The 25,788-nt window shown below is 33.3% G+C and overlaps 1 protein-coding gene across 2 annotated transcripts in view; it reads right to left on the bottom strand.

Moving 5' to 3' along the window:
- Positions 1-2,350: 2,350 nt before the first annotated feature.
- The window catches only part of LOC145245251 (uncharacterized), a 260,099-nt gene continuing 236,661 nt past the window's right edge, over positions 2,351-25,788 (bottom strand). For both annotated transcript variants that reach the window (XM_080107156.1, XM_080107155.1), the window contains exon 9: positions 2,351-3,028. In XM_080107156.1, coding sequence (XP_079963282.1) covers positions 2,958-3,028 — 71 coding nt within the window. In that variant the 3' untranslated portion in view covers positions 2,351-2,957. The remainder of the gene's footprint in view (positions 3,029-25,788) is intronic.

The following is a 25,788-nucleotide window of genomic DNA, read 5'->3' as shown; positions in this document are numbered from 1 at the left end:
ACAGGGAGGGAATTCCAAAGTCCAGCAGTCCTAGGGAATAAATTATAGAGTAGAAGGCTTCCCCGCATCTAGGAACCATCGCAGTATAGAGGTGGGATTTTGCTGATTGTCAGATTTGTTGGGAGTATTACGTCGAGAGAGTATGAGTGCTGAAATTTCGTCAGAGCACATTCCATAAAACTACTTGTAATACAGACACAGGGATCCGATATCGCGGCGAGTAGAAATGGGCTGGAGCTTGGCCAATAGTGCGGGACCTATTAGATTTTAAATTCTTTTTTGTACCCTGTCTAAGAGTAAAAGACTAGCGGCATATGGTCCAGTCAAGATGCAGCGAACATGCTCTACGCATGGACGAATTGTGGCTTTGTAAAAATATATGATGCCCTTGGGTATGAGTAATTTCTTTGCATGGTACGGTGAGTCAAAGTTCTTTGAAGCAGCCTTGGCAACGTCCTCAATATATATTTGTTCCAACCCATGTTGCATGTGAATGTTAGGACGAGGAGTTTGATGGATGTGCTCTCAGGTAGGGTGTTTTTGTCATGACAATCGGTTGTTGAGAAGTTTCTTTTTGTAATTGTTGAAGGGGAAGAGCTTTGTCTTAGTAGAATGAAACATTGCCCTCCACTTATGGTTCAATTCCACTACCGACTGACAGAAGCTTTCTAGGGTTTCTCCAAGGACATGAGTGGAACCATTAAAATGAGTGTTCTTTTCTGCTCCAAAATTTATTTTCCATATAGACACCGCCATTATCAATGCAATTTTCTCAGGAATTCAATGACGTATTTCTGCTGTTGCCGCACATTCATAACACGGGTTGCTTTTTTTGAATCTTACACTGTTAATATCTGCAACAAAGAGATGACAGTTTTAAGTCATGAATGCATACGTTCAGTCATCATTACAATGTAATTTGCAGCCCCTTTTGATTCATTTGGGTGGAATAAAATAGGAGGAATTACTTTTAAAACGCCTCTCGTACATAGAAAATCCAATCTCTGCATGTTTTTTCTCTCTCAGATATTCTCCGCGACTGTCCGTTCCAATTTGCATGTTTTTATTGTTTTCTCCACGAATTCTAGAATATAAAATTAGACGTGACATTCAAGCTAGAAGACAAGACATGATAATAGTAAAAAAGATGAAAAAAATTGATATGCACCCAGTTCTTTATACGGTTGACGTCGTATCTTTGTTTTATTACAGTCGATGATTTCTTTTAAGCTATTTACCACCTTCAAGATATTTTCACCGATATAAAACAGATTGTCTGCTTCCTTGTCGCATTCCGCCAGCCTTTCTGTTTCTTGTGGATCTACGGTTAGTAAGAACGTGCTTGTTGTCTTTGCTCAGTTATGTTGTTTAAAAAGTTCACGTGGTGTGAAGGCAGGGTAGTAGTCTGTATTTCCTTCGTATCATTCGCTTATTGTTTTAGTCTGAGGCTTCATTTGCTTATCCACTCTGCTATTTCCGTTTTGTTTATACATTGTCTATCTTGTAATTGTCTTTCATGTAATGTCTTGATTTTTTGCAACCAGACTTAGTGTGCCTTTAAGTTTGTCATTTTTCTCAAGATCGTTTTTTTTTTATATTTCGCTTTCTGTTCCTTCGCCGATTTCCTGAATCTCTTATAGCATGGTTTTAGCCATTCAACATTTCTATTCTCGTCTTATCGCCTTTCTTATATATAGTCTCGGAATTGTCTTTCTTCAGTCGGATATAGTTATTCTGTTTTATTTTTTGTTACCATCTCTAGTAACCTTACGGAAAAATAGCAGTAACCGCCATTTTTAGTGTGCAAATGATTTGTAAAATCTGTTTAAATACTAAATGTCATACAAGTGCTGACTGGAACAAAGGTAATTACGCATGTGGCCGACGTAATTTGCCATCCATAAGAACGAGATTAATGGAAGATGTCTTATTTATTTATTTATTTTATTATTCGAAGAGCTAAGAGCATTGACCGATAACGTATTGAGACCGGTGTTGTTAAAGACCAGGAGATAACGACCCACTGGCAGACATATTGTTGTAATGACTATTATGGCGTTTGAGAAAAGTATACCACGTAAAAAGAACTTCCACTGAGAAGTAACTTATTTAATTCAACAAAGATCTTTTTTTCTGTTTTATTCCTTCAGACACTGTGTTTGTTAAAAAAGTTAATATTTTATTATTCATTATTTTCACTTCGCACCTACATCACTCGTACACAAGCGGCCCTTACCCAGGCGCTTTCACCGGTGAATGTATTTCGTACCAATTCTAAAGATACAAATATATTGAGAACTTTTATAAGAAACACCTGGAAAGCGGACATAAATAATAAAACAAAATGTGATTCTTTTTTTTCTGAGAAATTTATTCACAGGATATAATTAATAAGAAAGTTAAGATACGATTTTATACATGAGTGTATCTTTATGTTTGCGTGTCTGTCTTTTTAAAAAGCATTATTTTAGGTAATGTTATTACGGAAAGAGTTACATATAATACTCGAACAAGTATAGAATAATAAAAAATAGTACAAGAAGAAAAAAGATTGATTTATTAACTCGTATTTCACTTTTATTCTTTCTGCCATACTAGAATATTCCTCTCTATCTCTTTCACACTACAGTCTCACCATTTTCGTTTCTTTCTTTTCTTTTTCTCTCTCTTTCCTGTTTCTCTTTTATTCATATCATTCTTTCGTTCACCGATTCAATCCCTATCTATTTGGAAGAATTTTATCTGGCTTTATTATATTCTCGCGCGTTTTTTTTTTTTTAATTTAATTTTTTTTTTTTCTCTTAATTTTTTTTTATTCGGTCAGCTTTAATCTGCTCCGCCGTTTCCTTTCTTTCTGTTTCGGATTTCACAATAGTTCAACAAGATTCACTTATCCAAGGCAGATAATCGCTGGCGATAATAGTTGTATATTGAATGGTTATTTCCCTTTGTTTCTTTTAAGCATCCAAATTCTCTATGAGATTCTTCACTTGAGTTTCTTCATCATTGATGCGTGCGATGACATCATCTGAAAAATAAATAAAATTAATGTAAAATTAATATCAAACTAATAGTTCTTTTCTGTGGGAAAATTTTTATAATATTTTTGTTGCCACAAGTAGCAAATCATATTTTACCTAAAAACAAAGGCAAATACTCTCATTCCCCTTTCCAAAATTACCTGGCCTCATGAGTCAACATTTATCAAGATTCAAGGCCAGTCGAGGATAACAGTTGTTAGTTGAATAATGAAGAATATTATGAAAATTAACAGTGAAAACAACGCTTGTTTATGTAAGAGAATAGTTTATGGCTGGAATATGATCATCCTCCCAGGCATTAACTCTTTTCAGAGGCAGCAATATACTTTTTCCCAACCGCTTCTTTCGGAATTGGTTTATTGTCAGTCATCTGAGTGAATAGAGACGAAACAAATCAATGTTTCCCTTTTCAGAGAGTTAGATTGCTACGATAAACTGACCTCGCGTACAACCATGCCACTGTATGGAGCCAGTAAAAGATATTCGATCGTTTTACACCATTACAGACAGGCCCTATGGGTTTGATTTGGAAGTGGAACTCAGCCGTATCCAGATGTGGAAATGAAACTTAATTGTGATGATGACATTTAATACTGTATATCTCTGAACCAAATGAATAGCAGAAAATTCCCACCATTCCACTCTAAAAGTTACTAAATACTGACCATTTTCTAATCAAATAGCTTTTTCATTGGACCAATTATCGTGGAATTCATTCCTTGTTCCATACTCCTTGCTTCACCGACCACACTAACATGCCCAAATTTTAATATAATGCGAGCAAGTATCCTGTTGTCCAACTCACTATCCACGTTGATCCCCATAAATGTGGCCTCATATTATAGTAGCCCCTTACGCATCGGTTGCAATACGCCTTATTTGGAGGTAAATAGAAGTAAAAATAGAAATAAGTTGTGTCCGCTATTTTGTCCGTCACAAATAACTTGAAGAGTCTTTGAATTATCCGAAAATGAAAATATTTCTTTACAAGAAATCAAGTAAGAAAAAAAAAAACTCAATTGAGGAGGAAGGCAATGTGGAATTTAAAAGCTAAAATAAAACGACTCTTGGACAAAACCAGATAGGTACATCTAGTTGTAAATGCGTACAACCATCTCTTTGAGAGTTTCTGTCCATTAGTTCGTCTGTTACGCTTAAGTACAGTTCATATAATGAAAAACAGCAGTTTTCTTGGTCTGTCACGATTAACTTGGAATTATAATATTAAAATGCGTCCATACATCACTGCAAAATTTGTCTGTTTATACACGCTTAAATGTCAGTTTATCCTCACGCTTAAATTTGAAATAGCATTTTCGTTGGTCTGTCACGGTTTACTTTGAAATATAAACACTGAGATGCGTCCATACATCACTGCAAATATTGACAAAAAATAGTGATATTAGATTTGAAAGCGATGAAAGTTGTAATCGGTAAGCAATCCGTCCTGCGGCAATGTACTACACGAGTGGGAATCACTTACAAAGTTATTCCATGGAAATTCCGTCTAATGCTAGACATGGAGGGAGAAAGCAAAGTATTTTTGTTGTTGCTGTTGTGGTAGAAGGATAACTTATCGTTGTTAATGTCTTGCAAAGATGATGTAAATACTGGATCTCATTCGAGTACCTTTCATAGACATGATAGAATATAGAGAGACTTGCAATGCGTCTTCTTTGAGTTTCGAATCGCAGTTTTGCTGGTTGGTCAAGTTTAAGTTGGAAATAACATTTACATCGTTAAACGCGCGGATTTAAGGCTCTGCAGGTGTAAGGTTCTGCTTAGGAACGGCTGCTATAAAATGCGAAAAAATTGAGTGTGTAAAAAGTTGAATATCGAATGTTGCATTAAGTCTTGAGAATTTATAACAGAGAGAACAGTTGGAAGTAAGTCATAAACCATACACTATGACTATGCAATCCCTATAGCTACATATCTGGAAAACGGAGTTATTAAACCTGACAGTGATATGAAACAAGAAGGATAAAGAAGCAACCTTCGTAGGGAGAGAGAGAGAGAGAGAGAGAGAGAGAGAAAGAGAGAGAGGGGGGAAGAGAGAGAAAATAATGAAGTACAAGGGTTTTATGTACGACATGAAAATAAACTGGAATCTTAGAAAAATCTCTATCATTCCAATAATTATAGGAGTAACCGGGCTCATGAAAAAAAAAACATTTTAAAACTACCTGGGAAATATCCCCAGTGAACTCAGTGCAAGACAGATACAAAAATGGCACTTACAGGAACGGGCACAATCTTGAAAAAAGATCTGTAGGTTGGAATGTATAAGATAGTGAGTGAATGTATAGCATCCAGTAGGATGCCTCATACCAAGCTAAAACAAAATGAGCAGATTGAATAGGCTTATGCTAAGAATATTCGTTAGCGTTATCTCATTTTCTCCATAAATTTTCAGTTCCACCATCATAACATAACATTGAGGTTTAACAGTTTATTTATGATTTGGTGTTTCCTGTTTGTACATTACAGGTGTCAATGCCGGTTCTCCGGCGCTAATTCAGACTCTCTTTTTATCAGATTCCCAGCGTGTGTGTATATTTCTGAGATGAGCGATCCGATTAGTAATGATTGGTTGCTGAAGATAATTAGATTATCTTTTCCCGCGTTAGATTGTTGGGCACCGAGACGGCAGCTAGTCCGTGTGTTTGAGGATGTTGCCTCACAGCATTCTAACATATTGAGTAGAGCAGCTAATGTGTGCCTTAACTGGTATCATAAGTACCTTGACAGTAACAAGTCCCCGTTGCATAGGATTTGAGCGAGCACCAAGTACGAACCAGCTGATGCCTCCTCTCGACAACGTATCACAATTCCAAATCCCAGTAGCATATGACTAAATGAATGCCGCGATCTGCTAATTGACTTATTATATATTCAAACGCAATATCTTCGCAATATCCTCGAGAAATGTCTGTCTCCAATCACCTTCAAATATTGGTAAAATAGTATTTGAGACCATACTAGCTACGCTACGCCTGATCGGGTCATAGTAATAAAACATTATGGGGTTGGTTGCTAAGTATTTAACGAAGCGGACTTAAATCTGAAATGGCAAGTGTGAATCCAACTTATTTCGCAGAAACGCGATCATTAAACAAGTACTTGGCCCCGTGTCTAATTTCTTGAGAAGAAGGCAAATAAAAATAATAAAATACTTGAAACTTTCAAAACGGAAGGAAAGCTAATTCGTTATGTTTAAAGTTGGCCGTGATGTCCATCGCCCCCATTTATGATTAAAATAGATAACAGACCATATGGAGGTTAATAGAAGTAACTTTTGTTTTGGATTATATTCAAAAGGAATCAAAGCAGCTAAAAGTCAATATTAACAAACATGCAAAAATATATACATACACACACACACACACATATATATATGCTTAGCATAAACGTTGTCATATATTCGTTTTCATTTATTTTTGTGAAACGATAGTTACACATTCGGAAGCATATATTCTCAGTAGTCCGAAAAAAAAACAAGCACGACATTTCTTTTGTAAAATTTTCCATCCTATTCGTAACCCCCCCTTAAAGAGAAACAAAATTAGAATAAGAAGATCAGCCCTTTATGTGCTTCAGACTAAACATGCGACATAATATTAGCTACTTGTATTTTGTCTACCGCTCACCCTCAACTCAGGACTGTACCCTAATAAACAAAGTCTCTGACAGCATAGATATCGCACTCTCCCTTGATACTAGCGCACAAGTAAATGTATTTGGTGACTTCAATGTCCGCGACAGTTACTGACTTGGATTCTCTACTTACACAGACGTAGCTGGTAGCACAACACATAGCTTCTCTATATCTCATTCCCTATTACAGACGGTTACATTTCCGACACGTTTCCCAGACCAGCAAGATCAGCATGCCTCATTCTAGATGTATTTCTGACCACAGTTCCCAATGATTGTATAACGAATGCCCACAGCGCCTATCTAAAGAAGTGTCCGCCCTAAAAACTATAGAAATGACTTAGATACAAAAATACTAAAAGAATTGCTCTACATTAAAGTTTGAGTTACAGTAAGTAATATATTTATAAAAAAAAATTAATTTAATGAATGGATCGTTATCAATATTGGAATATATATTCTAGGTAAAACGGTACGTAATATGGGAACATTATATTTTTGTAAATTTTAACACTTATTTTGTAATATATATATATATATATATATATATATATATATACTTTTCAAAGTGTCCGAAAAATATTGTCGAGCTCCTGTATATATATCATTGACAATTTTATATCTATATCATTAATTGCTAAATGAAAGATGTTTTTAAATTGCACCAAAATGTACATTACATAAAATAAATCCAAGGTAATTTTTTGATTCAATTAAAATTAAATTTTTATACCTGACTTTGTAAAATTTATAAAAGTGCCCTTTGAAGATAAATAAATTTCAAATTGAATCTTGTACCTTTATATTTTAAGCATATAGTAAAAACACTTTGTTTAACAACTTTCATGCCTTGGATGAAATGCTTTTCTAACTTGTATCTTATCCTTTTTAGATTATATTTTAAAACTCTCCTTCTCTCTATTTCAGTTTGTATTTTTCCTCACACCACAACTTCTTTTTGCAACTCCCTCTTTGTATTATTACATGTCTGAATATTATCTCTGCTTCAGTTTGTATTTCTCCTCTCACTACAACACATTTTTTGCAACCCCCTCTTTGTAATACAGGTCTGAATAATGAGAAAAAAAATTTTTTAAACAAAAACTTTAAAATAACATTTTTAGATTAAATTTTTTAAAACTTATTTCAGAATAGAAAATCTTAAAAAATTAATAAGGAACATATTTCATATAGGTTTCATTAATAAATATTCAGTACATAATGAGAAAAATAGAGATGAAAATTTCAAAAGAAATGTATAACTTGTTACGCTCAATAGTAGTCCTCGCCAGCGAAAGTCTTTGTTATTGTTATTCTATTATTATTATTATTATTATTATTATTATTATTATTATTATTATTTAAAACATTTTGAATACATGTATATATTTATATTTATGTATATACATGCATATATATATATACATACATACTTATATAATATATATAAAAATTTTAATTGAAGCTATGAATTCTTTTGATCTTTCATGGATACCTCCGGTTTTACGAAATACGTGATGAAAACTCATCCTGTTCTGTGGACAATTTTTCATATTTAACACTATTGATTTACATTTATGAATATTAATAATTTTCCGGATTCGTTTATCAAGTAATACCAAACGTTAGCTATCAGTTCGATAGTTTGAGGAATTGTAATAGAGTGAAACTGCAAGAAAATGTTTAGCTTCATACAATGTATTAATATTTATTATTGATGAAGTTGCATTTGTTTGTCAAAGAACGACTAAATAATTTGTATTCATGGCATTTAACTCACAATTATCATGGTTCATTATACAGAACAGATCAATTAATGTTTTTTTACGGTGTTCAAATACCGCCGTCTTATTATTTTTGTTATTTTTATTTTAAACCAGGAACCAGAATAAAACCTAATCTTGGACGGATTTGTACTCGCGGGCGTATTTTGGTGACTTGCTGAATCTGATTATTTAAGCCAGCCAAGTCAACTTGACTGTTTGATCGCTATGTTTTAATGTTTGAACTTGTGGTTGATGCTTTTTCATAACCTTTTAACATTTGTGGTGATACTTGCACTTTGTTTTGTTAATCCGTTTACTTAGCGGCAATGTTTTGTTTTGTGTTCAATGAAATTATCATGTAAAAGAATTTGTCTTTAAAATGTGCAACTTGACGTTTTCTGTTAGACGCTTCTCAATTTTTGTCGCCTGAGGTTAAAAAAAAGCCCATGTCTCATATGAGGAAAGAGATTTAGAATCAAAAGGCCATTTCTATTTCATTCTTTCCAATATTCAATAATCGCTTATAAAATACGTATCTAATAGGTTTTGAAAGATAGCAGAAATGTTATTACCACTATTACAAGTTATCGCAATATTTCAAAGAGTTATTGCTAAGATTTTCGAAAAATGGAAATAATAGTTTTATTATATTTAATAGACTGTTTAGAACCGACTGACTTTAATAACAATGATCGGTTAACACTATTATAGGTGATTCTACTAAACAGACCTATTATATGAGAATTACTTAATACATTAGGTAGTTGGAAAAAGCAAAATATATTTTCTTTTTCAGAATTATCATTCATACATTCATAATTTGCATTTGTTGTTAATTTGCTTAATTTGCATTATTTGAAATTCGTTTATAATAAATATTATCTTTAAATTCACGAAAATACTTGTTTGCGGCTATTAAAAATTATTGCAAATAAAATAATGCAAAAATTGACTTTATTCATAAACATAGGCTCCTTATAGTTTGCTGACTGCAACGTTTCTTTAGCAATTCTTTACCTTCTTGTAGAATAGTTTATATTTAGACTCAAAATGATCTCAGTTTTCAATATCACCCGTTCTTTGAGCCAAATCTCTTTCTATTAAACATTTGGGCTGGTCTGGCAAAAGTCAAAAGTGGCTAAGGCGTAGATTTTGAGAATAGGATGGGTGCAGAAGGAATCCATGTAGTTTAACCACAATTGCGGTCGATTCATTGCACATATCATTGTTTTCATAAAAGGATATTTTTCTTCTTAATTTATGGCTGTTTTTTTATCGATTTCCTCCTTCAATATGTATGATTTTCCCTTTCTCAAAGTAGTTGATAGACTGAACAAAATATCCTGTACACCCCAAAATACAGAAGGCAAAACTTTGTCATCTGATGTTTGCGTTTTTGGTCGCTTTGCCTGCGTTCAACTGTTGCTGTTCGCTCGGCTGATTCCCGATTTGACTCCCAAAGTGAACTATTTGAACTATGTTTCATCGATTGTTAAGTATATTTCCCATCAAAAAGTAATGCTTTATCAACAAACTAGATCCAGATTTGTCCATTATTATAAAAATTTGCAAAAGTAGCTTCACTTACACAACTGATTTGTGAACTAATAATCCGATTAGACTCACATTTTGACACGTAACATTTGAAGGTTAAAACTCACATTAAATTTTATTAGTGGCGCTATCTATATTTCTAGCCTGGGATTTATTAACTAATGGATTACCTCTTAGAAGTCAGATCTGGCTCCATTCTGATTTCCATTTGTTTGGACTTAATTTTATAAGTTTTGAACCAATTATGAATTGAAAAGAGATCCGAAATCAGATAACAAATGTGCTTATAATTAAACACTAGAATACTTGCCTTTCTATGAGAAAGTATGAGTTTAAAAAATGCGTACGACATGGAGAAATAAAGCAAGATTTTTATCCTGTGTGAAACGTGAATGTTGTTAATTGCTATTAATATGTGTCCTTTTTATGTGTATTGTTGTCTCTGCTATTTACAGGTAATAAATAGCAGACAAATAAACAGGTATGCAAATCGAGTTGAATTGTAACACAGACAGAAGAAATAAAAGATATATAAAAATAATTCTTAGGTTGCGTAAGTAAAATGTCTTTAACAAGTCCGCATGTAGCGTAAGCATACAGATAATTTCCACGGGCACTATAAGCATACAGATAATTTCCACGGGTACTATAAGCATACAGATAATTTCCACGGGCACTATAAGCATACAGATAATTTCCACGGGTACTATAAGCATACAGATAATTTCCACGGGCACTATAAGCATACAGATAATTTCCACGGGTACTATAAGCATACAGATAATTTCCACGGGCACTATAAGCATACAGATAATTTCCACGGGTACTATAAGCATACAGATAATTTCCACGGGCACTATAAGCATACAGATAATTTCCACGGGTACTATAAGCATACAGATAATTTCCACGGGCACTATAAGCATACAGATAATTTCCACGGGTACTATAAGCATACAAAAATCTTACGATGGAAAATAAATGCTCGTAGTTACTATGTGTACGCAATAAATGTCCAGCACTATGGTAAGTAAGCAATACACACGTGCAAATGTACTTTAAGAACACAACAAATGCCAAAGGTGCCTCGACTATACAAAACAAAAATTAGAAATAGTGATGTGACACTTTACTGACATATTAAGATAAGAGAGTACATTTTTAAAAATGCAACATTATATAAATCTTTGTTTAATTTTTATCATTTGTCTATCAGTTTCTTATAGACTCGAGAACATTTTGCTAGAATTATATGAACTTTGACCTGAAGCATCTGAAACATATACAACATCATTAAATATCAATACTACTATTAGTAGTGCTAATAATGGAACATAAACTTACAGTTTACAATTCTCAAATTACGCGATTCTACTGATTTTATTTGAATTTGTTTATCATAAGCCTTGTACTTTTAAGTGAAAAGTAAATATTTGCCGCATCATGTTCTCTATTAACAGAAAAATGGTGACCTTTGAGCCTCAGTCCGTATCATTTCACTTTCGATAGCTTTCGCGATTAACTCATGGTTTAAATCGTCAACGACGCACTTTGTCGTAGCACCACCCGGGGGGAATTTCCACGAAGTAACCGCTTGCTAATATCCACGGAGCAGGGCAGAAGAGTTCAGGTGGGAGTCAATACTGGATCGGCAGATTATGATTTTGCACGAAGTCAACTAAGAGGTTACAGGTCGCCTGATATGCAACTTGATAACGAGCCGGTTACATTATTTAGATGTTTTTAATCACTGTAATACTAGTGTCATTCAATCTAATCTGCAAAGGTGTTTACAAAAGATGGCATGAGAAATGGTATATTAAGCATTTCCTCATTAATGAACGAATTATATTATATTTCTACATATACACACACAATATATATGTATGTATATATGTATATATATATATATATATATATATAAGTTTGTGAATGTGTATATGTGAGCATCATGTGTGTGTACGCGTAGTCATCAAGTGATAGATGTTTCGTCGTCTACGACTAATTAGTGTTGTCAGAGTTACCGAGTGTAGCCAGCCTTGTCAAGATAGCATCTCACTATTATTTATGCGTTATTCTGTTTCTATTTAAATTTTGTTTCTATCTGAATTTAACATATTACATCGTTATGCATTTTTCTATAACAAATTTCCGTTTTTTGGCGTTTTTTTAGCAATATTAACAACTTCGAAAAGCTGTTATTTTTATTTTTTTCCGTTATCTTATACATACATTTATACACACACACATATACATACATATATATATACATATATATATATATACATTCATATATATACATGCATATATATACATGCATATATATGCATACATATATACATACATATATATGCATACATATATATATATACATACATACATATATATGCATACATATATACATACATATATATATACATACATATATATACATATATATATATACATATATATATGCATATATATATACATAGATATATATATATATACATACATATATATACATATATATACATACATATATATATATGATGATTGCAACGTCTTGTCAGACGAGTGCCACTCCCTCAGACATTTAAAATCCATGAGCCCAAATGCCTGAGGGAGTATCTATACAAAAATGATGTTACAGAGTCTTAGCTTTGTACGACAGCTGAGTTTCTCTCTCTCGGTTCAAAATGTTGAGATCCAGCAACAAGCAAAAGCAAGATAGCCAGCAACAAGTTAAACTGCAGACCAGCTTAATGCGGGTACTGGTCTCCCGCTTTATGGTTTTTTAAATCAGAGATTTGCTTCTTCTAGAAAGGTTGCCTTCACCACGGCTTACATACATACATATATATATATATATATATATATACATACATATATACATATATATATATACATACATATACATACATATATACATACATATATATACATATACATACATATATATATACATATATATATACATTCGATTTTATATTTGTACATGAACTTGTAAAATAGTGTGATTGATACGTTGAGATTGCCAGAGTGTCTGTTCATTCCTATATACCCATGAAGTCATGCATGCACGTATTTTAATATGCGTTGATTTTAATATTAATACGATTTATATTCTTTGTTTGCGTCGCTTATGACTTTATCCTGCGCAAAGTTTACTGAATTGTAGACATTAGAAATTAACCACGAAAGTATTGCAAGAAGAAAATGATATATAACCTTGAAAATCAACGAAACAAGATAGATCATAAATGTACCAATCATCAGAAAAATGTAATCTTTCTTCTAGAAGAACCTTTAATTCTATTAGAGTTTTTGTTTTGTTTTCCTTATGCTTTTGTTCAAATGTCTTAATGTTTTTTTTTTGTTGTTGTTATTATTGGTTTTTATGAGTTAGCGCCACGAGGCTTTTAATTTCTTTCTTAACGTTTGTGTTTATTTGGATTTATAGTGTCTGCCACGCAGAGGCATCGCAGCAAAAAATAGAACACACAACCAAATGTAAAAGAAACGAAAGCATTTTAAAGAGCCTATGAAATCAAATAGATTATTTCTGATACATTAACTCAGTCACGAGACTGCACTTTTTTTTCACCTGTTAATATTAAATCAACAAATCAATTACAGGAATGTTATCCGGATAGCTCATTTAAGTGAAGATATCTAGAAGTAATAGCTTAATCAGTTTTCATGTTCACAACATTTCTATGATCATATCGTCCGACATTCATAACTTAAAGGAGAGAACTTGATTGCCTACTTAGGAGAACTTGAATATCTACTTGAGAGTGCTTGAATGCGTACTCGATGAAATTAGAATGCCTACTGGAGAGAACTTGATTGCATACTAGACACTATCCTTAGTGTCTAAGGTCTCTCTGTACATGGGTTTGTCAGGACAACCTGGCATGAGGATACTTTTCACGAGAAGTAAACCCTGACTAAATATTTAAAATTACATAGCATTCACGGTCACATTAGTATCCGCTCGGTATGGCTAGTTTATAATAGTTTTTTTTGAGGAATACTGCACCTTCTCCAAATGGTGTTACGACAAGTAACAGCACGAAGCTGGATACTCCACTGGCAAATGAAATTCTTGTCATAGAATCCAGTAAGGCAAACATACCATAACTTATTTGAATGATCAGTTAAGGAATGCAAATTGAATTTATTTATTTATAGAAATTATTTGAGACAAAACATGAAGCCCATTAATTGAATGTTGTTTTTTTTTTACTTTTGTTCACTTTAAATAAGGTGTATTGTCACTTGGACCTAGGGGGCTAACTATTTAGGGCTAAGTTTACAGGGAACTACGTGCGCAGATGATTGAGATTTGTGTTTACATTACATTAAGAAAATTTAGAAATGGCATTACATTCAAACTTATTCTTAAACTGAATAAATTAGGGCACAGTTTATTAAAATACTTGTAACATAAGCACAGGGATACAACATTGCATCAATGGGACGGGGGTTCCAGTATTAAAAACTCGAAACACCTCGCCAAAGCACAAGGATGCAGCATTGCAACAGTGGGGTAGAGGTTGGAGCTTGGTTGATAGTGCTAGGTCTATTAGATTGGAGACGGTTTCAGACCCTATCTAATGGTGGATGCACCAGCCCATATGTGACAACAATGCTTTATGCATGGAAAAATGCAGGCATTGTAGAAATACAGGATATTCTCAGGTATGGGTAATTTTCTAGCACGTTTGAGGGAATCCACGTTCATTGTAGCAGCCTTTACAATGTCCCCAGTGCCTGTGAATATGAATGTGAGGAGCGGAGAAGACTTCTTGTAATTGCGAAAGGAAAGAGGCTTAGTTAGACTAACGGTATTAAAGTACATATTCTATGTTTCTAACCTTCATGCCTCCGTCGTTATATTTAAAAGATCACAATGTATAAGGTACACTTACTCAGAAATGTTAAATTGAGAAAATAATAAGTATGCTCATTTCTATGAAATTGAAAACTCACTGAAGTACATTTTAATACGTTCTCAAATATTTAAGGTTGCTGGGTTAAAAATTGATAGGATAATCAATAATAAGAAATTCAGAGACGCAAGCCATACAATCCCAGAATGCGAGAAAGGAGAAAACAAAACCAGTGAGATCTACAATCCAGCATAATAAGCCGACGACATGATTTTATTTACATAGCCTTTAAGATGTCTAATTACGAAGTCGTTTCTGATATTCAAAATAACTCCACTTCTAAAATGTGCAAAACAGCTAAGAAAGAAAGACATATTTTTTCTATAAAGATGTGTTGTATTTGCTTCTGTCTTTACGACAAACTATGTACGTAGCTATACTTGATATTTTAAAAAATTCCTACAACTAATACATCTTAACTTATTTTTAAATATTCTCTTTTATGAATTGCCTAGAGCAAAGTATTTCGCCGCTTGAATTTCTCATTAAATCGTTCTTTTCAATTATTTCATTATTAGATTGTACATTTGCTGAAAAAATATGACGGTCAAATTGCTCATTTCCGATTGGAAATGTTTTATTTTTATCTCTTTTAATTGTGGTCTACACTTGAGAAAAACAATTAACTATATAGTAAAACTAGCTTTACACTTGTGCTATAACGGCTCTGCGTTAAACATAGATTCTCAATAGACAGGTTTCCGTGTGATATTCCGATAGATATTATGATCATCCGTTCATTTTAAAACATGGGTCTCTTCTAATGTTTAATGTCTGTCGCCTGCCCCCATCTCTCCCTCTATCTCCGCTTTAATATTCGTAATTAATTTCCAACAGTATACAGTATGTTGGGCATTAAGCTTCTTTATTTCTGATGCTATATTTGTGCAAGTAATATTACTACATAAGCAAATATTTAGTCAACGGGGTGGATTTAAATAAAAAATATCACAAACTGTAAAGTTTTGTGCGCGTCTCGTTTTTTTTTTTCGTTTGTTTTTTCAATTTGTCATTTTCCTTGGCTATATCTAACTCCGCAAACTAAATAATCACTTTTGTTTTCGAATATTTGTGAAATAATAACATCAACAATTGAAACAGCTTAATACATAATGCACTATATATATATATATATATATATATATATATATATATATATATATATATATATATATATATATACAATGTGTATTACCGAGCTTTGCTCTGTATCAGCTATGTTGAACATAGCTATAAAACTCGATACAGATATTAACCCCCTTATTCTCTTCATTTATTAAGTAAATAGTGTAAGTATTTTTCCTTTAAAGATTTCTTTACAGATTTAAAACATAGTTTACTGCATTACATAAACACACGGGTTAAAATAAAAAATAACTTAACTCAATTTTATATATTATTACAATAGAAAAATTCTTTTAGTTATTTGAAAATAAGGCTGAAATATTAAAAAGTTTTACTTATTCCACACATAGCATTTGTTTTGCCTCATGGCCTACTATTGATAACTGATGTTTGAACAGGTAGACGCATAAAAGCATTTTTGCTTTATGTATTAAATACATATCTTTACTACTCGAATGTCAAGAAAATTAGTCTTTCCTAGTGTTGTTTAAAAATATTTTGGCTAGACGAAAATTTAAGGTGTTGGCTTTATTATTTGTTATCTATAAGAATTCCATCGCAAAAGACAACGACCTGACGTTTCTCAGCAAATCTTAAACACACTGAAAAGAGGTAAAAGTAAAGTTCAAATCGTGTATTAATTTCCAGTTTGAATTGTATTATCGAAAGTATTTAAATCACTTCGTGTTGATTAGTTGAAAAGACTTAATTCGCAAGTAAATTTAAGCACATTTACCCGAATACGACCGAGTACAAATATGAAAGTTGCAAGGAATTGTAGCATAGTTTATAACATATTTAGTAAAATTCAGTTGGAAGTTACATTTTGGAAGTTTGAACCCTCAACGCGGGGAACTCTCAAAATACAATTGTGAATTACTTAGGAATTCTACAAAGTCATGGCTGATATAAAAAATGGCATTCCACCTCCGTAGATTAAATAAAGGTTTCCGTTCGAAACAGATTTTCCAGTTCTACAGAAGAATTCGAGAATCCCACAAGATACGCCTGAAGAAGGTCAGAGGTTACACAACCGAAACATTTGTGAAAATAACACCCAAGATGAGAACAGTAGTCCGAAGGTGAAATCTTATTACAAAAAGATACATACGAATTAATATTGGATCCGAGCTGTTGGATACTCATTTATATTCGCAGGGATATTCGGCAGCTTCCAGGTATTACGTGCAAACTAATATTAGAGGTGAATAAAAGAAACAAATGGCCTACTTGTTAACATTAGAGAACTGCAATATATAAACAATCAATTCACATAGTATTGATTAAGTAATTCAATTGGATTACGGAATTATAAAGGTAAAACGAAGGCAACAATTAGATTAAGTAGTTCTATAGAAGAGACGAGCTTATTAAAGTGGGAATACAAAGGAATACAAACCAGTAAAACCAAGAGATAAGAGAAAACCATTATACAATAGCGGGAGAGTAAAAAAAGAATTTTCTCATTTGTTCACAAAATTATGGGATGTGAGAGTTACAAGGCTGCCGACAATGCATCCATAGTCTATTTGCTAACCTCTGTTAGTTTGATTGAACGTGAACATGTTGAACGAAAAAAACACCAAGTATAAACTTAGTATACATTTTTCTAGCCTCTTCTAGGAAATTTAAAACTTTGTTTCCCACCCATATAAATATATACTTTCATTTATCAGTCGTACGTTTGTCTGATTTCCCTTTTATCATCGGTTATACATAGAAGACTTTCATTCCTAGGATCCATTAGTAGATAAGCATTTCCAGTAAGCGTCAATGAAGACCTTTTTCACTTTTAGTTCTACGAAGAAATGATTATATTTAAGTGTATCATTTAAATTGACGGTATTTAAGGTGGCTTCAATAACAAATTTTTCTCCATCTTATTTTTAATACGTATACATATATCCTTGAGAACGCTTGATTTTCTACGAAGCCAAATACTAATCAACATACTTTATTGTTAACATTCAACAATTACAATGTTAGAGATAGAGCACGGTTCTCTTCACAAATACCATTCCTCTTTCAGACGCATAGTTAAAATAAGCAAATGTCTGATTACGCCATACAAAAAGCAAACCCGTGAGAAATAACACTAAGCAAATATAAACGTCGCGGAGCTCAGAAGAAAGATCCGCGTGTCATGATTGACAGAAACTTTTTCCGTAGCTAACAAGGAAGAATCTATCATCATCCTGTCAATGTTTGCCTTTTTTATTTTAGATAATAGGTAGGGTAAAAAAAGACTAAATACAGATAAATAAATATAATCAGCACTTTGCACCAAACTCAACTACCGTCTGAATTTTCTCAAAAGACCATAAAAATTAGGAAACATCCACATTTCTGTCCGTAATGTTGTTCAAATTTATCAAAGATTCTCATGCAAGCAAAGTAACTGGACTTGACAAAATTCTATTCATAGTACTCAAAAAAGTTGCTACCGGAAGTAGCTATAATTCTTGCAAAGCTGTTCAAATACTACCTAAAAGAGAAATGCTTACCAACACCCTAAAAAGCTGCTTAGCATTTAATAACAATGGAGAACGGTCTTCTGAATCTCAGTACATATTAATTAGCCTTCTGTGTTCGAATCCGTAAATAAACAAAGTTCCCAACCACCACATCAAACTGAATTACTTTGTTGACAAAAATATAGTTTCTATCCTGCGATATTTATAGGTGATGTACTGTTTGTAACTTCGCACATGATCAGTGAATATATAGATGTGGGTTTCCTTTCTAGAGCAATAACTCTTGACATATCAAAGGCATTTTATAAGGTTTGGTATAATCTCTATTTCATAAAATTTCTAACCTACGACCGGCAGTAATTATCATTTCATACACCGAAGATTGCATGAGCATGAAACACTAGCGTCTAATATATACAGATATATATATATATATATATATGCATATATGCATATATGTTTATGCATTTTATTAAAGCTAAGTTAATAAAAAAACTCATTTCCTTAAGCTTATTTTCTACATATTTTAATCCCACTTAATACTTGTTAAAACATTAATTGGTTTCGGGATTTACATAAAGCAGGAGGAGAGTCAATCATCATGTATTGCCTTAAAAACGTTCCCTAACGCCAAATCTTCGTTATGTGCGATACACTGTAAGACTTTCCTCTCAAATAGATGAGCTCGTAAATGTCCCCACGCACCAGTGAAAGAAACATTTCATTCATAAAATCCAATAATGCGCCCTTGCAAAAGCAATTTGCCTATTTGTTTGATACTATGGATAAGTTCATTTTTCTAATCAATACAGTTCATACGGTAAAAATCACCAAAACTGATTTACGCGAGATTGGCGCATTGTTCGCAGGAAATAGTCTGTAAGGAACTCAATCTTTTATAACGAAAACAGTTTATGAACATACGGTAAAAAAAAACCACCGAACTTGTCTACGCGAGGTTCCATCGGTCGATAAAGTAACCACTAAATCATTTTTTATATTTCTGCTCCGCGTGGTCACACAAAACAATGCGAAAAATATTTTTCCCAAAGGCCACTTCCTTTTATTTTGCTAGCACTTTCTAATGTTGGGGAGGAATATGATGGCGTGTGTAAACTCAACGCTGCAATTTCTAGCATCATAATAGCTGTTGAAAACAAATCGTTATTTGAGATGAACTGAACTCTCGCTGCTAATTAACAAATAATTGGAAAAAAAGTATCCCAGTTAATAACTTTCTCAACAACCTCGATTTGTGAATAGCTAAAATTCACAGTTCGTGACGGTATCAATTAGGGCTATTACTCTCTAAATAAAAAGAGTGACTCAGGTCGTATGTTGATTCAAGTTATTTGCTGAATAACCATATTAGCTCAAGGAATCATGGGGAAACCGTGATCCCACACAAGGCTTTGTTCGTCATCTTTAATTAGCAGGCTGTATTAGAGCAAGTGGCATCCACTTCCGCCGCGGTTTTCACCGTGTAACAATCAAAATCTATAAAGCATCCGTCCCTACGAAGGATAGTTCAAAACAAAGGATTCTGCTTACAAGTGATGATTGCTAATTCTAGCAATTACCGTTAACTCAACTGTGTGGAATAGGCGAGGCAAAGAACTTTGATGTTGATTTGTCGATAAAATGTGTTCTATGAAGTAGCAAGGCGATTAAGGTTAAGGAAGGTTACTTTTTAAAACACTTCAGAGATTATTCGACAGGAAAATATAAAATACGGATTAAACTATGCCATTTACTGCTAGATATATGATAAAATAAACTTGATATATATCTTTGTTTATATAAAACTAGCAGGACTAACCGGCATTTTCCGGGGCAAAAGTGTAACATGACATATACCTGCTTTTTACCGCCCCTATTTCCTTTATTCCTCTTTTTTCTTCGCCCAGCCCCATTTTCTATTTGGAGATACACACACATATACCTAAAACAGGGAACGAACTTTGTGTTAAAAAATCATAGTAACTCCCCTTTATATAATTACATAAATAGATGCATATACTTCATATATCTATAGGCATGGATCCACTACAAGAAAGCATTCGACAGGGCCATTTAAGCATAGATAAAAGAATGCATGGGGATGCAAAAATACCAGATAAAGTTATCAATTTGATTGAAAAAGCAACGAAAACACGAGGGCGTGAAAACTGACAACTGAAGTACAATACATAACTGAGACGGTAATTTCCAAGGAGATCCTTATCGTCACTATTATTCGTCATAGCCACGATGCTTTTTTATTAATATACTAAGGGAATGCTAGGCCTGATAGAAGTTTACTAATACAAACAAAAGAATTAATCATCTAATGTATATGGACGACCTAAAACTTTTCGCGAGAAACAAATAAGGAACTAAAGAGACTAATAGACACAATCAGAAGCTTCAACCAGAATATCCGTTTTGAATTCGGAATGGAAAAGTACACACTGTTATTTATATGAAGAGGAAAACTAGACGTAGCATAAGGTATAGAACTGCTCAACCAAAGGAAGATGATGACATTCTGCGAATATGAGAGCTAAAAATATTTTGGAGCTCTGGAAGCAGGTACCATAAAATTAACAGAAATGAAAGAAAGTTTTGAAAGAAAAACAAGAAAACTCCTAAAAACTAAATTATATAGCAGGAACTTAATAAAATGTATAAACGTAGATAGTATCATTAGTAAGATACTGTGGACCGTTCATAGGCATGACTATAGAAGAACTGAGGCCTCTCGACCAGAAGACCGGGAAACTTATGACCATGCACAATGTATTGCACCTAAAAATTATGCTGACCGACTCTACATGAAAAAGAAGACGGAGGAAGCGTACTGTTTTGTATAGCTGTGAATGACACAAATACTCAGAATACATAATACAGAACACAGAAATATTACTCACCGCAGAAAAAGGCAATGAACAAGACTGAGAACGGAGAGACAATGGAGAAAATAAAAATAGAAAACAATATATGTCATAGACGTACAAGCAGATAAACGCATCCAAGCGAGGAGACCAGATGTCATAATAGTTAACAAGAAGAGAAAGTCCTGCCAGATCGTAGATTTCGCCATTCCCACGGACCACAAGGTAAATATCAAAGAGCGAAAAAAACGAATCAAATATACTAAATTGGCCAGAGGTTGAAAGGAATATGGAAGATGAAGAAAGTTAAGATAACACTAATGATCGTAGTAACACTCGAAACATTCTCGAAAATCTTGAGAAATTGGAATCAGAAGATGGTTGAAAAACTGAACAGATAACAATAATGAAAACTGTTGCAATGTTAAGGAAAACTTGAATGCGGAAACTAATACACATGAGCTAGAAACGCCAACCGGTCACGTAGAAACTGCAACAGAAGTGAATCAAAAAGATAGAGGAACACATGATGGAACCAAGTAACTTAAACAGTATAATCGTAAGTCAAATCCTCCTTCCCCTAAATTGTTACGCCGGCATAAACTGGCGCCAAACTAAATTGTCAAGAACGGTTGAGCAGGAAGGAAAGACCGAGGGGACAAAGCACTAAGCAGACCTCTACCGAATGAGTATGGAGAGAATCAGAACCTTGTGGAAGTTTATTGCGGTCTTATTTTTATTGTATGTATCATTGTAAGAAAATTACCACAAAAGTCTTTCGGGGATTAAAAACAAAACAAAAAGTATTTTCTCTCATGGCTCCTCAGCAATGTTAATCAAACACCATTTCCCTTAAAAAAAAAAAAAACAAGGACAAAGGCCTTCGTGATAACAGACCTAGAGTTTAACTCCAGATTATTTTTTCCTAGCGTATTTATGTTATTAATTTTTTTTACATTTACTCTGTTGTTTGTCTTTACCCAAGATAAAAAAAAGTTTTTCGTTTACAAAACTACTGTATTTTATAGAGTTTAGACGATTATATTATACTATTCTCCCTATTAATTATCTATATTTTTATGTATTTACTCGTATATTCCTATTTACTTCAAAATATTTTAGTAGTTCACTTAAAACTGTATAATTATATATATATATATATATATATAGAGAGAGAGAGAGAGAGAGAGAAAGAGAGAGATAGAGAGAAAGAAAGACAAAGAGAAAGAGTCATTTACGTCTGATAGCATCGTATCCTATTATTTATCGATCTGTTCAATGCAGATTTAATAGATTTAATTCACTTCCTCTTTATTTCCCGTTCTCTCTGTTATATCTATTAGGTTTTAGTCTGTGCAACGTATATTAATTCGAAAGATTACATTTCTTTAAATTCAGTTATTATGTAACTTATCTCTTAGACACTGGCTAGCTCAATTCAATATCCATCGATTTAAACTAATTCAATTGCATATTCATATACGTTATCAGTGGTGTATGTGAATAGTGACTATGCATAAATATTTTACCGATCACCAACAAGATATTCCTACATCTGATTTAAGTAATAATTTTCAAGTAACTTGTGTCAAGAAGCCGTATCGATCAGCAATAACAACAAATGCAGACGGAGACTATTAATCAGATCGATTAGCTAATTATCAAACTTCATTTAATTGATTTTTATTTTTCGAATAATTTGTCTGCTGCTACTGCTTTATGAGAAAGAATTTGACAGCTCATCCTGGGTCAGCTTGGAGATATGAATTCTAAAAGCCATAAATCCTTGGTGTTTGAGAGCGTAATTTGTCATTGACGATTGAATGTGATAAATAGTTATTCAAATATTTCGAGACGCAAATATATTGACTTATGAAAATCATGTACTTAATTTAATAAAAAAAATGAACAAATTAACGTGGGTTGATGGGTAGAAATGCTGACAATAAATGCGATAGTCCTAGGTTCAATCCTTGGCTAGGGAAAGGTGCTAGTCTATCCGCACTGATGAGTTGTGATACAACGAAACATTGCTGTATGTTGATGGCTACATATATTTTATATATTTTAAGCTCGCTTATTCGGTAGAGCACTGTCATCAATAATGACCACCCGCTACTTAATTGGCTGTAAATACGAGGCTCGGTAAAAAGACGAGCAGCTTGTGGTCTATAAAAGTGGTGAACGAATGTTTGTTTGAAATAGACATTTGCTGAGGCCATTTACGGGCGGCGCTCCCGTGGTTAGAACTGCCGACTATCAACGTGATGGTTCTAGGTTCAATCCTTGGCTAGGGAATGGTGATACACTGAATTTTCCGCCTTCGTAAGAATTTATCAGGCTATTACATTGAATTGATGTTGCTTCGTGCTTTTATATATACTCGTGATACTGATTTTGTTAGCCAGCCAATCAGATTCTTAGTTATTTACACACCCATTTATTGTAGCCAATATGCGCGTACCTGTTTCTTAGTTGTTTTAGCGTGGATTTTTCTCTTTTATTTATGATCGGAGATGACCTAGTTTGAATTTTCATGTTTATTTAATACTAGAGTATGTTTATATATGTGTTTATTAATTGTTATTACAATAATGATTATCATTTTAAAAGCAGATATTACGATTACAGAAGTTGATTCAAACACGAAAAACGATAAATAAAAACAGCATTAGTAAATCACTACTGGGAACGCAAAGAAAGTGGACGATCATCGATAGTAGAGTGAAAAATAGTACACCAGGTCAGCACATATAGAAACCTGGATGATCCGTGTAGACTATGTTTGAATAAGACATTAGCTATCTTAAACTTTAAAGAACCCCAAATTTTATTAAACTGCAGTAGTGAAATAGCAAACGTTTGTATACGCAAAATAAATTTTACCTGGCAAAAAAAAAATGATGAAATACATTACTAATAATAACAACAATAAGTAAAATAGTAATCATAATTAAAATAATATTAGGTTGATGCATAATGGTGTTTTTGGACGTTCAACTTCAAGTTCAAAAAAGACCTTATTTTTGCACCAACCTAATAATTAATGAATCAAATATTGTACGAAATATATAGTGATTTCAAAAGTTTTTAAAAATATGATTTGGGTGCCATCGGCTAGAATCGAAACCAAAACATGTAGCGCTCTAACATAATTCGTTACCATTTCAGCTAACAACAGGTGGATATCAGAACTTTAAAAAATTAATCGACTTTACCGTATAATGTATATTAGCCCATACGTAATAGTTACATTTTTAGTCGACTTACGCCAGTCAAGTTCTAAGTTTTTTTTTAAAGTTTGACCTCTTAGCGCTTATTTTTATCAGCTAAAACAAATAGAATTTGTTCCACAAGACCACATTCCACGTACATCAAGTTTAAAATATGTAGACTAAAATTTGACAGAGTAGTTTGTTAGAGACGGTTTCGCACACAGATAAACAGACACGATCAGGAGGGGATATGACACAAGGTCAGAAGGTGAAAGAATTGGCTGAGAACATCAAGAGGAGGAGCAATCTAGCCTTGCAAAATAAGCCTTGGTAGCCTCGTCCACATTTCCCGCTGAGCGCACCCAGACAACAAGCGATAAATTTGCCTCTCCCGAAAGCCGGAGGGCAATGCCTGGGAGAGTTTACCTAGTGCTATCAAGAATATTTGTATCAATCCGACAGCAAAAGGACCATCAAAATGGCTCAGTTTCTGTCGAATGTTTATAATTTACAATGAAAACATATCCTAGAGAGCCATAATGGATCTAAGCAAAATAATATTAATTATTTTCGCAAGTTAATAAATTGGGCAATCACTTGGTTAAAAGCATCACATTTACATGTTATTTAGAGGCGCGATACAAGCTGTAATGTATTATGACTAGCATTGCTAATCCCAGGCCATATGTCGCCTGTCATTACATCGGTAACAGCGCACGTGCACTCGCTTTTTTCCGTCTAATCCCCTACCATGCAATCCTGGGCATTCCATCTGTAGCAGCATATAACCCTAATCACCATTACGGCCTATTATTCCCTTCTGCGCTAGATCCAACTCTAGGTATTACCATTAACTGTTTCACCACTAATATACATTGAACCGGAAAAAAACGCTTTCCTAATTATTATCCATAAACTTATAGGAAGTGTAATAAATGTACTAAACGCTGCGATAATCGAAGGCGAATTTCGGCAGTTGCTAGGCTACTATATACATTTCTGTGTAAATTTCTACCACCTATTCCTGTTGGCAACTTAAACATGTGTGTTTTTCTTCCTAATTTATTGAATTAAATATCGATGGTAAAAGCAACTCTAGCGTCCTTTGTGATTGTATCGTTGTGTTTTTGTCTATACATGTGTAAA

The sequence above is a fragment of the Euprymna scolopes genome, chromosome 1, assembly GCF_053919585.1.
Source record: "Euprymna scolopes isolate OS-2025 chromosome 1, ASM5391958v1, whole genome shotgun sequence".
In the NCBI taxonomy this organism is placed as follows: domain Eukaryota; kingdom Metazoa; phylum Mollusca; class Cephalopoda; order Sepiida; family Sepiolidae; genus Euprymna; species Euprymna scolopes.
This window is presented reverse-complemented; position numbering and strand designations above follow the sequence as displayed.